General features: G+C 55.2%; 1 protein-coding gene across 1 annotated transcript in view; it reads right to left on the bottom strand.

Moving 5' to 3' along the window:
• The window catches only part of SLC8A2 (solute carrier family 8 member A2), a 78430-nt gene extending 61292 nt beyond the window's left edge, over positions 1-17138 (bottom strand). Inside the window, exon 1 of the mRNA XM_078850048.1 lies at positions 17000-17138. Coding sequence (XP_078706174.1) covers positions 17000-17066 — 67 coding nt within the window. The 5' untranslated portion in view covers positions 17067-17138. The remainder of the gene's footprint in view (positions 1-16999) is intronic.
• Between the last annotated feature and the right edge of the window lie 300 nt (positions 17139-17438).

Below are 17438 nucleotides of genomic sequence, written 5' to 3'. Positions count from 1 at the left end.
ACTGGCGAACGGGGCCCATCAGCCCCATGAGAGCCCCACGACTTTGCAGCGGTGAGCAGAGTTTGCCGGCTCCCTTGCCTGCCAGGCACCCTGAGATCCACCAAAAGGACCCTGCCAGCGACCGGCCGCCCTGGCATTGTTGGGGTCTCCTGCCAGCCTAGCACTAGTGGCTGAGCCGGGGAGGGCAGCGCATCCTAGTGATCACAACGAGCTGCCGGCGACACGTCTGTGGCTGCGGATTCCCGGCCCCTCGAAGCTGACAGAGCCGATTCTTTCAGCCGGAAGGACCTCATTAAATCCAGAGGCCTCATTAGCACAGGTGAGATGAGAAATCCCGGGCGACTGTAATAAGGGGGGGGAAGTGAGCGGAGCTGGGGGGTACCCGGTGGCCAGACTGCTGACCAATCTGCAGCTCTCGCTGGTCGCAGGCCCCCGGAATTACTAGGAGCCAAGCCTGCCACATGCCAGCTGAGCCCGGGGGCCGCACCACGGTCGCCGTGCGTGGCTGGTACAGAGACAGTGGCACCAATCCAGATGCCCGGGGTACAGGGCATTGTCCCGGCGCAAATCCTAACTTTGCCTAATCCCCGAAACCCCTGCCTCAGTGGGCATCCCTGGCCATGCTGCTCTGCCGGAACTGTGTTGTCCAGGAGCAGGAATGGGGCAGTGAGCCAGGGCTGGCACGAAGCCTGGGTTGGCAGTGGCCTGCTACAGACCCACCAGGATCTGCGCTTCCTAGCAACAGGTCACCTAGGGACCAGTCCTGCCCGGCCCCATGCGTGCGGTGAGCCCAGTGGTAAGCCGCCTCCTGGAGGTATTCTCAGAGCAGGGGTTGTAAGAATCGAAAACAGGCTTAGTGGTTAGCATGGGGTGGAGGGATTGGAGAGTCGGGACTCCTGGGTTCTATTCCTGGCACTGGGAGGGGAGTGGGATCTAGTGGTTAGAGGGGGTCAGCAGAGGTTAAGACTCCTAGATTGTATTCCCAGCTCCACCAGCGATTGCTGTGAGACCCTGGGCAAGCCACCAACCCCCTCCATGCCTCAGTTTCCCCATCTGTAAATCAGGGGTTAATGATCCTCTCCTCCTCTGGCCACACACTTTGAGGGCCCCGGGTGACATGAGCTAATTATGACAATGAATCTACAGGCCCAGCCACACTCCAATGCTCCCCTCCACCCTGAGCAGCTTGAGTAGCCGCATGGAGCAACTTCACTGAGCTGTGTGAGCACCAGCCAGCTCGGCACCAAGAACGAGGGGAAGGGCCCAACACAGGGGAGTCAGGGCGGTGTCTTTACACTACCTCTGCCAGATGCCCCCAAGCAGGTCTTGGCCCACACCGGGCCTCCCAGCCCCCTGGCCCCGGAACCGGCCCAGCCCTGCACTGCTCTGGAAGGGGTTTGTTGTAAATAAGCACAGCGGTTAGAGGCAGGGGTCTAACCATGGGTTCCGTCTGGGAGGAGGGCAAGGCTGGGAGTCAGGATTCCTGGGTTCTATTCCCTGGTCTGCCACTACACCACTGTGTGCACAAATCAAGTCATTGCTCCATACCTCAGCGTCCCCGCCCGTCTCACCCCCACACCTTTCAGGCACTGTGGGGAACATTAAAATCATCTGGTCACTTGGGCAGCCTTCATCCTTCCCCATTGTGCTGAGGCAAACTGAGGCAGAGAAAGATGAAGAGAGGCTCCCAGGGCAGAGCTGGGCATTCTGCTCAACCAGTCTCATCGCACAGGAGCAGGGGGGCACTGGACGAAACTGAAAGGCAGCACATTTAAATCCCACCAAAGGAAATATGTATGGCACCACTGGCCTGTGGGACTCCCTGCCACCAGATCTCAGTGAGGCCAAGAGTGTAGGAGGATGCAGAACAAAGGAGCAGCCACTTATCCGGACAATGAAAATATCCACAATTATAAGCTCTGACGCCCGCGGTCTCTTTTCTCACCAGGTGTCACTCACGTGACCCTGGGTACCACAAGAAAAACAGGCCCAGCTGCCAAATGCGCAGCAATGCACGCCCATGGCTCGGGGCAGGGGAGACGGGGAGGGAGGGGAGCGTACACAGCTCCGTGGGGGGCCGGGGCCGGTGGGAGCCACAGCAATCTCGCCGGCGCAGCAGCTGCTGGGGACTGGGAAAGTCGTCTGCTGCTCTCGCTCCCGTCTCCTGCCTTCGTCGGCCAGGGGGCATTTCGAGATGCAATCTGCGCTGCACACAGAGGCATAGCAGAGACCTGCAGACAAAGGATGGTCTTTGCACGACCACAGGGGTCTGAAAGCATAAGGCGACTGCCGGCCGCCGTATGCGATTTCCTTCCGAGGGACAAACCCCCCAAAGCTCAGCGCCCCGATGTCTGGTCAATTGCAACCCCAGCTCCTGCACTCCCAGCCCCCTGATCCGCTGTCAGATGCCCTAGGGCTGGGGGGAGCTGTCCTTCCCCATGGAGCGGTGGCGACTGGACACCCTGGGTGCTGATGACACAGGATGGCTTTGCACAGGCAGGAGGGAAGGGCTCATGGTTAAATCTCCGGCCAGGGACTTGGGAGGTCTGAGTCCAATTCTAGCTCGTGCTATTGGTTCCCGTGTGACATGTGGGGGGGTGGGGGTTCCCAAAGGGACCAAAATAAATCCATTTAATTCCATTAAATCTCTTCCATTTTGGGCCCCACCTCCAAAGTCGCAACACTGACAGTGGGGGTGGGGGTTCCCAAAGGGACCAAAATAAAGGCCAGATTTTCAAGCTAAGCCATTTAAAAATCCAGCACATTATCCCACTAGGCCTCAGCGGTACACTGGGGAAAATGAGCCTTTTATGACGATTATTAATGTATTTGTATTGGGTATAGGGCCTCCTTGCGCTAGGCGCTGTACAAACACAGAACCAAAAGACAGTCTCATTGTCTATTTTGTCTAGTTAGACTGGGAGCTCTTCAGAGTAAGAACTGGCTCTCACTATCGTGGAGCGCTCGGGACGATGGGGCCCTGATCTCGGTCGGGTCTGGGCAGCACCTGGTGCAACGGGGCCCTGATCTCAATTAGGGTCTGTGCAGCGCCCAGCCCAACGGGACCCTGAGATGGGTATTCTGTACAGCACCTGGTGCAATAGGACCCTGATCTTGATTGGGACGATAGGGCTCCTTCTCTGGGAGACGGGCTCAGTTTTCAGAAGTCTGGACAACACTGGGCTATGAGCAGCTTTTACATGGAAAAGAAACTTAAATCTCTTCCGTACAGTGGGCAAAGTGCCTCTGTTTCAGGTCTCCAGCCTTGTATATTTCAAAGAGTAAGTACCTAAAAGCCTTCCAGTGAAGTGATGTATTATTTACATGATGTGGTTTATTGCTTCATTTAAGGACATAAGAGATGCCAGGCTGGGTCAGACCAATGCTCCATCTAGCCCAGTATCCTCTCTCTGACAGTGGCCAGCGCAGAGCTTCCGGAGGAGTGAACTAAACAGGGAAGCAGGAGTGATCCACATAAGAACAGCCATACTGGGTCAGACCAAAGATGCATCTAGCCTAGTATCCTGTCTTCCGACAGCGGAAAAAGCCAGGTGCCCCAGAGATCAGGGCCCGTCATGCCAAGTGCTGCCCAGACCCTGACCGAGATCAAGGACCCATCAGGTCGGGCGCTGCCCAGACTCTGACCGAGATCAAGGACCCATCAGGCCGGGCGCTGCCCAGACCCTGACCGAGATCAAGGACCCATCAGGCCGGGCGTTGCCCAGACTCTGACCGAGATCAAGGACCCATCAGGCCGGGCGCTGCCCAGACTCTGACCGAGATCAAGGACCCATCAGGCCGGGCGCTGCCCAGACCCTGACCGAGATCAAGGACCCATCAGGCCGGGCGCTGCCCAGACCCTGACCGAGATCAGGGTCCATTGTGGCAGGCGCTGCCCAGACCCCAACCGAGATCAGGGCCCATCAGGCCAGGTGCTGCACAGACCCTGACCGAGATCAGGGCCCATCAGGCCAGTGCCGCACAGACACATAGTAAAAGAGAATCCCTGTCCTAAAGAGCTCACACTCTAATTAGACAAAGGGAGGGTGGGGAAACTGAGGCACAGAGCAGGGAAGCGATTTGCCCATGCTCAGTGGCAGAGTCAGGAACAGATGCCAGGTTTTCCAGTAGACCACATGACCCCCTCCCAGCCAGCGGGAGCCGTAGAACCAAAATATCTCAAGTCGGACACTGACAAACTTTAGCCAACTTTAGAGTTCACCCAAGAGGCGCGTGCTCCGAATTGGAGACAAGGTGCTTTTGCTAAGCAAACGCAGGCTCTTAATTTCCTCCCATCTGAATATCCCTGCGACTCCCCGCCAGGTTGTCCCCGGCAACAGCTGCTGTGCGGCAATTAGCGGGGACCGAGGCGCTGATAATCCCGAGGAAAAGGAAATTGAGTTGCACCAGGCAACAGGCACCGCACCCGGCAGCGGGCACAGCCGGACGGGTGGGCAATAGCGCTCCTGCCAGCACATCTGGGACTACGCCGCCCACGCCCACCCGCCGCAGAATCCACTGCCTTGGTGCCATGCTGGTGGGCGAACGCTAGGCCCCTCCCATAGCAACGCCGCCGTTTCCACGGCAACGGGAGACAGGAACGGGCTATAAAAAGGCGAAAGAAACGAAGGAATGTGAAAATAGAAACCCTGATGGCTCACGGGACTGGCTACCCGCCGACACCTCTCCCGCCCCCCGTCCCTCCAGCGCGGGCCCGGGGCTCGCCCCCAGCACGGTCACCACTGAGCTTCCCGCTAGCTTTAATGTATTTATCCTCACAGCATGCTGGGGCCAGACCCCCGGCTGGTGTCAATCCGCCGTAACTCCATGGCAGTCCATGGGGCCAGACCCCCAGCTGGTGTCAATCAGCCAGAGCTCCACGGGAGTCCATGGGGCCAGACCCCCAGGTGGTGTCAATCAGCCGTAACTCCACGGGAGTCCATGGGGCCAGACCCCCGGGTGGCGTCAATCAGCCAGAGCTCCATCGAAGTGGACGAAGCTTTGCCCACCGACACCAGCTGCGGATTTGGCCCGGGGTCTCTCTCACCCAAGGCAGCTTCCCCTGAAAGCCCAGCCGCGGGGCTGTCCGGTGCTCCCGGAGCCAGGGAGCTGCCTGGGGAAACGTGGCTCCAGCCCCTAGCTGCGCTAGGCCCGAAAAACAGGCATCTCCGTCTCCAGCGCCAACATTCCTGTAATTAATTTAATAGCCTCATTAACAGTGCCAGGGTGAAACATCAATTAAACAGTCCAGGAGGCTCATTCTGCGACAATGGGATTGTATTCGTTTTCCCCCTTTTGGAGTGGCGGGTTCCCGGCTTTTAATAGACGCTTTAATCAGGCTTTGTAACTCACACAAAAGGTCCCACTCGCACAGCCTCAGCTTCCCATCGGGATGTCAGGCCGGGCTCTCTGCACCATGAGCTCTCTGCTTGGGGCTGAGGCTGGGGGAGGGATGAGCTGCATCTGGTCCCATGCAGGGGGTGGGGATCCTGGAAAGCCCTGGAGAGGGGCGATGGGCTGGCACCCCGGAGAGCTGGGTCTGATGCTCAGCTGTGCCAGTCTTTGGACTGAAGCTGGGACTGGATTATGGGGGATGGATCACTCGATAATTGCCCTGTTCTGTTCATTCCCTCTGAAGCACCTGGCACTGTCAGGGACAGGATACTGGGCTAGACGGACCACTGGTCTGACCCACTATGGCCGTTTTTAGGCAAACTCCCCTATGTGACCTTGGACATTTCACTTCACTTCCCTGGGCCTCAGTTTCCCCCCCCCCCCGTAACATGAGGGTAATAATTCTCTCTCGTTGAGTTAGATTTGAGGCTCCCGGGGGCAGGGGCTGTGTCTCGCCATGTATCCGTGAAGCGCCTGGCACAGTTCAGGACCTGATCTCAGCTGAGGAGGATTAAGTAATAAAAGCCGCAAGTCACTGCGTGGGTAAGCGCAGGGGCTCCAGAGTTTAAGGAGGGTGTTGGGGGGAGTTCCTATGATCTGGTTCCCACCTGTAGCTTTAATGTGGCAAGGTAACTCCCTGGGAATGCACCTCCCTGTCCTATCCAGAGAGAGCGCCGTCCATTAACAGGTGCTCTGGGCTCCATCTGAGACACCAGGGATTCAAACATCCATTGCCCTGAACATCCCCAGAGCACATGTAACTGGGGCGGGTGGATCAGCGTCGCCGCAGGAAACCTGCTTCCTACCAGAGATCAATAGCTGGTCTCAGACTTGTGCACCATGTTGGACCACATCTTAATAGAGAGATCACCCACCCGCACAGTCTCCTCGCCAGCGTGAATCCACAACGACCTGTGAGCCACCAGGGACGGGGCCGAGACCCACCAAACTACTGCAAGCAGCTGGGAACCTCCAACTCATTGCAGCAGCTAAGAATCAACAAGGCATTGTATACAACTGGGAACCACCAGCTGCTTCCCCTTTGACAGCTATTGTCTCATGCTCTCTGCAGACCCAGGCAGATGCTGCTGCACCGATTACACTCAAGGCAGGTCACATTTTCAATCTTTTCTCGACAAACATGAGGGCTAGAAATGTATTGGTTTAATGATCGTCAAGTGCCTGCCATAATCACGTGACTGCAGGAGCTAGGGCACTAGACACCAGAATAATGACCGTACATTAATCCAGCCCTGCCTCTAGTTATCTGAGACAGTAGCTGTGACGGGCAGAGCTGCCCCAAGTCTAACTGATGCAGGGACATTTGCCTGAGTCTGCAGAGAGCCTGAGACAACAGCAGTGTCATTAGATTGTGGGTTCCTTGGAGCAGGGATGGTCTTCCTTCAGTGTTTGGAAAGTGCCTGGCACATGAAATATAATCAGTCGTGATAATAATAACCATCGCTACCACTATGGACTAGTTAGTAAGTACATTCAGTATCGCCATGGTTACCATACCTCTTCCCTAGCAACACAGGGCCAGAATCTGCCACGCTTGCTCATGCTGAGAGTTACTTTTCCTCCTCAACTAGGGTACCAATCTCCTTGGGAAGACTCAAGAACTAACAAACCACTTGTTCTGAGTAGAGGCTGTAGAACGTGGCTAATAATAAGCCCCAGTTTTCTCCTGATTTGCTGCACGTGCCCCATTACGACGGGCCGGTGGAACTCATTGCCACAAGATGTCACCAAGGTCATTAAAAATGGCTGTTGGTTTTGGGATGCCATAATTGTTGGGTGAGCAAGATGGGATGCCTTAAAGAGGTCTGATTGTCAAAGGGTGGGCACCCAGCACTGCCTGGAAATCTTGAGTGGTTTATATTATAATCATAGTATTTATAAGCACTTGTCATCAGTAGATTGCAAAGCACTTTCAAAGGAGGGTGATATCATTGTCCCCATTTTTACAGAGGAGAAAACTGAGGCCCAGAGCAGGGAAAGGACTCACCCAAGCAGGCCAGTGCTAGAACCCACATTTCCAACATCACAATCCAGTCCTCTAACCACTAGGCCACACATAAATCAAACGATGGGATAACCAGCCCCCAGCCAAGGCAGGTCCCCTCCTGACCTGCGATCGTTTGAGATCAGCCCATGAGCTGAAGCAGGGGGTTTTAGAGCCCCGCAAAACCTCTGGATTGAGTTGGTTTCTGGAATATTTACTGTTCTGGCTCTGAATTTCCTTGTTACCCATACAAACATCCAAACCTTGTTCTCAGAGCTGCTAAGCTCGTACACCATGATTTTCACAAGTGACGAGTGAAAAGACGCACGGGAAGGGGCCAGATATTCGGACTAGCCCTGGTCCTTTGCAGGACAGAGGGCAAAGAGCTAGGAGCAAACGATACTGACAGATCGAGAGCAGCGTCCTGGTTAAACCGCGCTTGGTGCCCCTGGGAACAGCAAACCCGACGCGCCATCATCTCTCCCTCTTCCTCTCTAAAGACGTTGCCAGTGACGGACATCCTGAACCAGCTGGCGAGCTGTGGACATTAACGTTTCACTGGGTTTGAAAGCGTGCTCTCGAAAGCCCGAGTAGAACTTGCCGGTGTATTTATAGACTAGGGCGGGGCGTGCCTCCTGCATGTCATGCCAGTTGTGATACCGCCTGCTGCTGGCTTCTTTTCCTCCAGCTTGGCGGTAGCGGCCGGCCTAGTAGCCCAGGAAGCAGACACGGGGCAGCAGCAGTGCGAGGCTTCTGCGTGCAGTTAGACCCTCCCGTCGCAGGGGGATGCAAGAGGACATGCTTGGACGAGCAGTCACCTGCAGGGAGTGAAGCTGGGACCGCTGGATCCAACAGCGCGAGGCACCAGTGCCTGGCCTCAATGCCCCAGCTTCTACAGCGCAACGGCTGCAGTGGACTTGTAAACCTCGGCCAGCCCCTAGAGGGGGACAGAGAGGCACACGGTGTGAATGCAGTTCACGCATGTCCCCCTGGCCGGGGAAGGATCTCTGTTCCTGGATTAGCCACCAGAGAGGGATCGAGAGGAAGGATGGTGCAATGGTTAGAGCACCAGCTGGGGACTTTCCTCGGCTCCAAGGCCAGAAGGAAGCGGTGTGAGCACCTGGCCTGACCTCCTGCGTCGCATCGGCCATCAGAGGCCCACAAAATAATTTCTGGAGCAGATCTCAAAAAACATCCCACCTGGATTTAAACGTTCCCTGGGCTGGAGACTCGACCACGGTGCTGGGTAAGTTGCTCCATTGGGTAATTCCCCTCCTTGTTAAAAACAGACAGCTTTCCTGTCTGAATTTGTCTAGCCTCAGAACTATACATATACAATGATGGCTGGTAACAGCTAATTTAGACCCCGAAGGAGAGATCTTGGAGTCATTGTGGATATTTCTCTGAAAACATCCACTCAATGTGCAGCAGCCGTCAAAAAAGCAAACAGGATGCTGGGAATAATTAAGAAGGGGACAGATAATAGGACAGAAAATATTATATCGCCTCTATATAAATCCATGGGATGCCCACAGCTTGAATACTGCGTGTGGATGTGGTCGCCCCATCTCAAAAAAGATAGACTGGAATTGGAAAAGGTTCAGAAAAGGACAATAAAAATGACTGGGGGTATGGAATGGCTTCCGTATGAGGAGAGATTAATAAAACTGGGACTTGTCAGCTTGGAAAAGAGATGGCTAAGGGGGGATATGATAAAGGCCTATAAAATCATGATGGTTGCGGACAAAGTAAAGAAGGAAATGTTGTTTACTCCTTCCATAGCACTAGAACTAGGGGTCACCCAATGAAATTAATAGGCAGCAGGTTTAAAACAAACCAAAGGAAGTATTTCTTCACACAACGCACAGGGAGTTCCAACCTGTGGAACTCCTTGCCAGAGGATGTTGTGAAGGCCAAGACTATAACAAGGTTAAAAAAAGAACTAGGTAAGTTCATGGAAGACAGATCCATCAATGGCTATTAGCCAGGATGGGCAGGGATGGTGTCCCTAGCCTCTGGTTGCCAGAAGCTGGGAATGGGTGACAGGGGATGGATCACTTGGTGATTCCCTGTTCTGTTCATTCCCTCTGGGGCACTTGGCACTGGCCGCTGTCGGAAGACAGGACATTGGGCTGGATGGACCTTTGGTCTGACCCAGTCTGGCCGTTCTTATGTTTTTCAACTTCCAGTCACTGGGACCTGTTAGATCGAAGAGGCCGTGATCAAATCTTGACAGGCCTGAGTTCAAGTCACCTGCTTTCTGGGTCACCCTGGCCAGGTCTCTTCCCTGCCTCAGAAGGGGTTGGAAGGATAAATACGGTAACGGTTGGGGGCTACTCAGATCCTGGGGGAACATGGGCCATTGAAGTACCTTTGATTAGTGGGGAACAGCTCCCTGGGGGGATGCTCTATTCTGAAATGAAAGTGACTTGATTCTGGAATAATTACTCCCATCACAAAGCTCTGATGGAATTGCGTTCAGAATGGAGTGTCCACATGGAGGAGTTATTCTGGATTAGCATTGCCGCTCAATTTTCCCTGTGTAGACAAGCCCCGAGCGTTTAAAGTTTGACACCCTTCGATCTGTTGGGAAACCCCGGCCATTCGATCTGTTTTAGAGCTAGGCAAACTGAAGTGCAGAGTGAGGGGAGTGACCGGCCAAGGTCACATGTGGCAAAGGCAGGATGGAAACCCAGATCTCTTAGGGCCCAGGGCCTTAATCGCAAGGTTGTGCGTTTTTATTCCCAGACGTTTCAAAACAACAGCAAGTGGGAGGGAGGGAGGGAGGGAAGGAGAGAGAGAGGGAAGGTGCGCGCCCGGGTTCCTGCAGCGATTTATTGTAGGAGCTACATTTTTCATGCACTTTGCAGGGGGGAGAGGAAACACTTCTCCCTGACAGCTGTTCCTCCCTCGAGCCAGTGGGGGGTCCAAATGTACAACAATTGATGCTCCACAGAGGACGAGCGACCTAATGGTCAGAGCAAGGGACCTTCTTCTTCATTGTCTTGCACCTTGTGCAGCCATTTACCTGGGGGCAAAATGCTCCCGGAGGAACTGGTCGCTTCGGCCCCGCGCTCTGCACCAGCTCAGGGCAATGCAGACTCAGGGCCCAGAGGCTGGGTGCTGTTCTGGACTCTTGGAGGGAGTTATTTATAGCAGAGGACCAGGAATCAAAGCCCCTTGGTACCATTCTGGCTACGAGAGGGAGAGAGGTCTAGTGGTTAGAGCAGGGGACTCCTGGGTTTTAGCATCAGGTCTGGGAGTGCGATCTAGGAGTGGGAGCAAGGGAGGGTTTGGGGAGACAGGACTCCTAGGTTCTGTTCGTATCTCTGCCATGGCAAACAGCTTCCCAGCTCTGGGAGGCTGGGTGGTCATGTGGTTAGAACAAGAGGGGGACTAGGAGTCAGGACTCCTGGGTTTTAGCTCCAGAACTGGGAGCTGGGTGCTGTCTAGGAGTTAGAGCAAGAGAGGGTTTGGGGCGATATCCCCACTTCAGTAACGAAATAAGCACCTTCCCGAGACCGGGCACTCTGAAAATCAGCCAGCGCTCAGTCTGTTATTCACGCTCCTGTAAACTGTTCCTCAGCACCCTCTGTGGAGAGAACGCTTGTTGCCCCCTTGACTAGCTCTGCTCGGGCTCCAAAGCCCCCAGATCACCGGCAGATCCTTCAGTTCGTCCTGATCGCAGCACGACTGCCGTGATCGGCTGGGTGGAAGGCTGATTTGGAGCTCAGTCTCCTGATGCAGCCTGCGGTTAGTTTTGGGGGAGCAGGCGCAGGATGCGGGGGGGGGGGGGCAAAGGTTTAGGCAGGGAAACCTTTAAGCCCATTTGGATCAGACAGCTGGGTGCCAAGCCAGAGGGACCTGACAGCATTTCTCCAAGCACCAAGGTCTAGTCTATAAGGGGCAACTCCACCTTGGGAAGGGACTGAGCTAGGTGGGACTTAATGGGGCTAATTTCCATGACGAGTGGTGGGGGTAAATGAAAGCCAAATTTGGCCTTGGGCGCCGGCTGCTTCGCCCTTCCCTGGTGGGTTTCAAGAAGTGTGTGGGCAAAGCAGGGCGGGATCCTCTCCTGCTGGAGGTCTGGTGGGCCACAGGCTGCATGGCCATGGAGCGTGGGAGCCTGGCTTAGAGCCGAGGGAGTATTACTGTACCACAGCAGCCTCTGTTGAAAAGAGACCAGCTGAAGTGCTAACCTAGGTTTGATTAAAAAGGAAAATAGGGTAGGAACCTGGATTAACGCAAAAAAGCCAGTTGCACTAGATACAACTGGGGCCAGGGCCTGGAACCGTGAGGAGCAGCGGCCGCTCCGACCTACACCTGCCACCCCTTCCCCCTGCCTCCCTGCTCGCTTGGGTTACTGGGCTGGCTGCCGGGGTAACTGGGCGAAATTTCCTGGCCTGTGCAATGCAGGTCAGCCTGGACGATCCAGTGGTCCTGGCTGGCTTCATAAGCTACGAAGCCCATTGGGAGCGGTTCTGCACCTTGTGGAATTATCTGCACCAGCCCACTTGGGACAGGAGCAACCGGGTTCCAGCCCTACTGCACAGCGGTCTGAGGGGCTGTGCAGCGTGGACCGGGGGGAGATCAGAGCCCCCAGCGAGTGCTGTCACTGATAGAAGCAGGAGAGGAAGTGGAGGAGAATTCCCATACTCCGGGAGGAGGGGAATACGGGGAGGCAAAGCTAACTCTGAGATGTGGGGATGGGTCGTCGGCAAGGGGGACTGCACACACCACCACCGCATCTCAAAGCACGAGAGGCTGAGCTGAAAGAGCCAGCTCACACTGCTCCACGGCAGGGGGTGCAGAGTCCCACTACTGCAATTTACTATCATCCCGGGGACACAGGTGAGGAAACTCTGAGATAGCGCGTGTGCCTCTTTAAAACCATGCTTCTGCAGCATAGGACTGCCTCGCTGGGTGCCCAATTACAGCTGGATCCTAGGGCTCCAGGCTACTGTAATATAACTAATGAGGGCCCATATAATGACCGGTTAGTACAGGAGCCTTTCCCTACAGCCCTTGGCACAGTCCTGTTTTATGAAGGTTAAGAGGCGACTTATCCCAGGCTGTAAGTACCTAGACAGGGAACAGAGATGTGATAACCGAGGGCTCTTCCCTCTAGCAGGGGAAGGATCCAATGGTTGGAAGTTGAAACTAGCTGAATTCAGACTGGAACTAAGGTGCAAATGGTTAGCAGTGAGGATACGTAAGCCATGGAACAACCTACCAAAGGCTGTGGCAGAATCCACTTCTCCCTCACTGGGCCTGATTAAATCAAGACAGGTTGATTTTCTAAGAGATCTGCTCTGATTCAAACAGGAATTAATGCTGGGAAGTCGTCGGGCCTGTGTTATATCTAGGCCCGGCAGAATTCCATTTTCGTTTTTTTTGCAATTTTGGCAGAGAACATGGATGTTTATGTCTAAACAGTTTTCTGTTTTTATCAATTTAAATGTTCACAGTTCCAGGAAACTATGCAGGGGGGAGGTCAGACAATTATTTAATGGCAGTAGATGTGGAGATTCAAAAAGTAAAGGGCTTTATAACCGTTAAAAGACAAATTGTCAACACATCCAAAGTAAATCTTCTTTGGTCAAACCCAAATAAGTTTTCAAGCAGCATTTTTCTTCCTTTGCCTCTCCATACATTTCTTTGAAATATTTGTCCTCAGTTTGTGTGGATACAGTGAAATCGACACTTACTGACACCAATAAAAATCTAATTTTCCAAGGCCAGTGATACAGGAGGTTAGAGTAGATGATCCCAGTGGTCACTCTGACCTGAGATAAATCTCTCAGAGCGTGGGGTTTCCACTCCAGTGGAAGAGGCTTCCTCCGACACCCGCTCTACGTATTCCCTGTAATGCAGCTGTTACGAGTCCCCGACACAGCCATCATCCCTAAGGCCTGGCGTCTCAGCTAAAACGCTCTGGCAGAGTCGGACTTGCCCACACGCAGACAGCGACAGGGCTAGCTATTCCAGAGTAGCTCTCCCCGTGGATGGCCTAGTCCAGATTCATTCATGCGCTTCCAAAGCGGACCGGGCGATCTCCTGGAACAGAGCGTCCACTCGGGGGAGCTATTGCAGAATGGCCTATTTCACAACGGCTATTCCAGTCGGTGTCACCCTGTAGACAAAACCTTGCCACTGAGAATCAGGTCCCTCACAACACACTCGGATTATGAACACTGAGCTCCTTTAATTCCCTGCCCTCACCCCTTAACCACCCTGAGCTCTGTCCTCCTAGTGCCCCCAGTTTGTCTCCAGCTTGTGTAGGCCAGTGAGGAGCCCACAAGTGAGCAGGGTATTACAGGGGGCGGTTACCCCAGAGAAGGGGCCAACACCTCCACACCCACAAATCGCATTGGCCTTTATCGCATCACACACTCAGATCAAATCTGTGCCCCAATGTCCCGCCGTGAGTAAAAGCACAGGTCCAAACCCTGACACTGTCTGTTCTGCCGCAGAGGACCCCCGGGGTGTCACAGAGAAGCCAGCAGATGGATTTCACCCAGCGTCGGCATCCGATTCCTTTCCTGGTTCCGCTAACTCAGGATAACACTGTCCCCCGACACAGAGCAAGCCAGATGCCAATCAGCAAAACAGGCTCTGGTGGGGCCCCAGGATTTTGAAGTGGCTGATGAAATGTTAGCTGCCGATTAAATCAAAGTGTGAAAATGTTGCAAGGACCTGGCTGTGAGGGCAAGTCGCACATATTACACGGGCACAGAATTCAGTGCATTACCATGCCCATGAACCCAGGTCAGTACGTTACACACACGCACACATGAATCCAGTTCTTTATAATACGCACACATCCATAAACCCAGCTCACGGCGGTATTCTATTGTGTACGCGTAGATTCACGAGCATGCATACCACTGCTCTCTACCAGACAGAAGCAGGGCAGCTCGGAGGTGCACCGTAACCCCCATGCTGCTAACAACACCCCCCACGTGTCTCCTTGAGCTCAGGCGGTCGGGCCGGGGCTTTTAGAGCCGAAGTATGAGTGCCCTGTTCCCATTGGCACTGGGTCTTTCCCACAGGCCGCAGCATGTCAGCGGCCACAGATTTGCTACCATACTTTGCGGGGCACGGCAGGAAGAGGGTGGGTTATTTGACTTCTTCTGAAGACAGCTTGAATCACTAGATGTAATTGCACAAAAAAGGCTCCCACTCTCTGAAAACACATCTGCCCCGATTCCAGCCGAACAGATCCACACGCACCACGTCGAGCGGCGAAGGCTCGTTGGCTGGGGGGGCCGTCGAGGGGAGTTTCCCACAATCTTCACCTCAAGGGACCAAATGCATCACTGGTGTAATCCCAGTGGCATCAATGGGGGCCAGATCCCCAGCTGGCACAAAGCGGTTTCGCTCCCTTGCCAACAATGGATCCATTGGATCCTGTCTGTGGCTCTAACCCATGATGTTACTCAGCTGTTGCTCTTTTGAGGTCAATGGGGCCAGATCCCCGGCGGGTGTAAATCAGTGCCACGCCGCTGAAGTCAACCCAGCTGAGCCAGTTTACGCCATGGTCCAATGGCTCTAAAACCGTTAGCCCCTACAGGAGCGAAAAAGACCTTTAGCTGTCACCACCGAGTGACAGGTACAGGGCTGTCCCTCCTACGCATTTCCAGCTCCCTCCTTTCCGGTCCCCAGGGCGTGGGAAAGAGCTGGCCTCTCTTCCCAGGCTTCGGAGGAGAAGAGGAGTACGCTTCTGTTTCAATTCCGGGTGACTCTTTTTGCTAAGCTGGGTACTATTTTTTATCTAGCGACGTGGATGTACTTACAGTGAGAGTCAAGCCCATTGCAAATAAACACACAGGCTCAGGCCTGGCTCATTCCTCCAGCGGCACCCGCCAGCCCCAGCTGAGATCAGGGCCCCGTCATGCCAGGCACTGTACAGGCGGAGTGAGAGAAAGAGCTCCCAGGCTAACCAGCCCGCCACGGAAGAGACAGCCTTGAAAACAGGATTTCCGGCTGATCCTGCCGTGTTACCAAAGGAGAATCTCGCCCAAGTCCCACAGACTCCGGGATAATGTCTGGAGACAATGTAACTGTATTCTTAATTCAGGTTGAAGGTGGCTTCCTAAGGTAAAACCCAGTTTTCAGGGAGCCTAACTTCTACCATGCTGTGAAATGTTACCGCCCTCTATCTTCTCACCGTGTAAATGATACGCACGGGGCCAGATCCTCGGCTGGTGCAAAGCCGCACCGTTGTGCTGGTTTCAATGGCACGAAGCTGACTTACATCAGCCGGGGGATCTGGCCCCACTGACTCCAGTCGGGTAACACCAAGTTACACCCGCTGGGGATCTGACGCGATTGACTCGAATGGAGTCAGATCCTTTTCACACCAGCTGCAGCTCTGGTCCCACAGACTCCGTGGCGTGACGCCAATTTACACCTGCTGGGAGCTAGCCAGCAGCAAATAATTCAAAGTTATTTCACCTGCTGGGCTTTCCCAGTGCATCTTGGTTTCTATCTTTTGGAGCGTAACCCCTGGAGGGTCGGGTCTGCTGCCTACCACACGCTGTCAGCACTTTAATCATCATCCTATTTCTTACGACCTGAATTTCTAAAGCGTGCACCGCTGCAGAGGGGAGGAAACCCATCGGATCTCTTTGGCTACGTTTTCAGAGCTAAATCCCTCTCTGGCCCAGTTCAGCCCGGCCACCACTGACATGGACGGCGCCACTTTTCGCCAGCTGAGGATTTGGCCCCTGCCGGTTCAAAAGCGCGTTTCGCTGCCTGGGAAATCAAGCCGATTCTGGCAGAACACCTGTCCCCAAACATAACGGGCACGCTGCGGGCCTGCCACGCCGCTCCGTCCCATTCAAATCGCCCCTGTTCCAAACACAGGAACCCTTCTCTGGGGCAGCAACATGCACTTTCCAATCAAACGTGGGCGCTAGCATCCCGCTGGCGAATGCAACGAGAAGACCCATGGGCCGCTGGCATTGGGTGGCCCCCTTCGGAGCAGGGCACAGACTGGACATGGAGCAGGCGGGTAAAGGCACCAGGTGGGTCCAGGAGCCGGGGAAGACAGTGGAAGTTTACAGGGGAATTTTAAAAAATGGATTCTGATTATTAAACGGTCGGGAGGAGCCCTGGCAGGATCCATCCCAAGCCGGGGAGGGAGGGGAGATGGTGGGGGATTGTTTTCTGCCGAGGCATCGGTTGCAAATCTAACACTGCACAAGACGGGGGGGGGGGCAGGTTCTCAGGGGGCGTCAGCTCCCTTTGTGCCAGCTATAGAATCTGCTCCCCCCCCCCCCCCGGGACTATAAGGAGAAACCCACTGAATAGGGGAGAGTGGGGGGGAGGCGGTAGGTTGCAGGAGGTGGGAAAAGGAGCTGAGATGTCAAGGTAACGGAGAGACAGGGGCACGCAAGTGATTTGCTGGTGGAAAATCCAGCACCCCCCCCCCCACACACACAGGGCAGCTGCCCCCCCAGCCCACTCCCCCCCCCATACACACCCTGCTCCCAGAGCCTCCAGCAAAGAAGCCAGAGGGAAAACCTGCAAGCACCATCCAGTCACCAGCACCCGCCCCCCCACCATGTGTCCAAGCTGCCCCCCCCCCCCGCATACCTGGGGGTCTGCTCCTCTCTCTCCTCCCCACCTCGAGCCTGGGGCTGACCGCGAGCTCCGAAGGCATCAAGTTACTTCTCCATGATCGCCGCCTGGCAGGGCTGGGGCTGCGTGCGGGGGGGGGGGGGGGCCGCTCCAGCTGCCGGCTCGCTCCGAGACGCGCCCCCGCCCCCCAGCCCCCGCCCTTGCAGCCGGCCGGAGCCCGCCCAGTGTGGGGGGCGGAGCGCGGGGCGGGTCCTGGGGAAAAAGGGGGCACGGGGAGAGCTTGGACAGAGGCCGGGCGGCCAGCACCCAGGGGCGGGGGGGGGGCGATGCCCAGCACCCAGGGGCGGGGATCCCAGTCCCAGGGAAAGGGGATCTTGGCAGAGAGGGGGCCCGGAGCTCCCGAGAATTCAGCACCTCACAGTGCCGGACAGCTCCCCCCACACACACACCCCGC

This window comes from Lepidochelys kempii, chromosome 23 (genome assembly GCF_965140285.1).
Source record: "Lepidochelys kempii isolate rLepKem1 chromosome 23, rLepKem1.hap1, whole genome shotgun sequence".
In the NCBI taxonomy this organism is placed as follows: domain Eukaryota; kingdom Metazoa; phylum Chordata; order Testudines; family Cheloniidae; genus Lepidochelys; species Lepidochelys kempii.
Note: the sequence above shows the minus strand (reverse complement) of the source record. Positions and strands in the feature narration are given on the sequence as shown.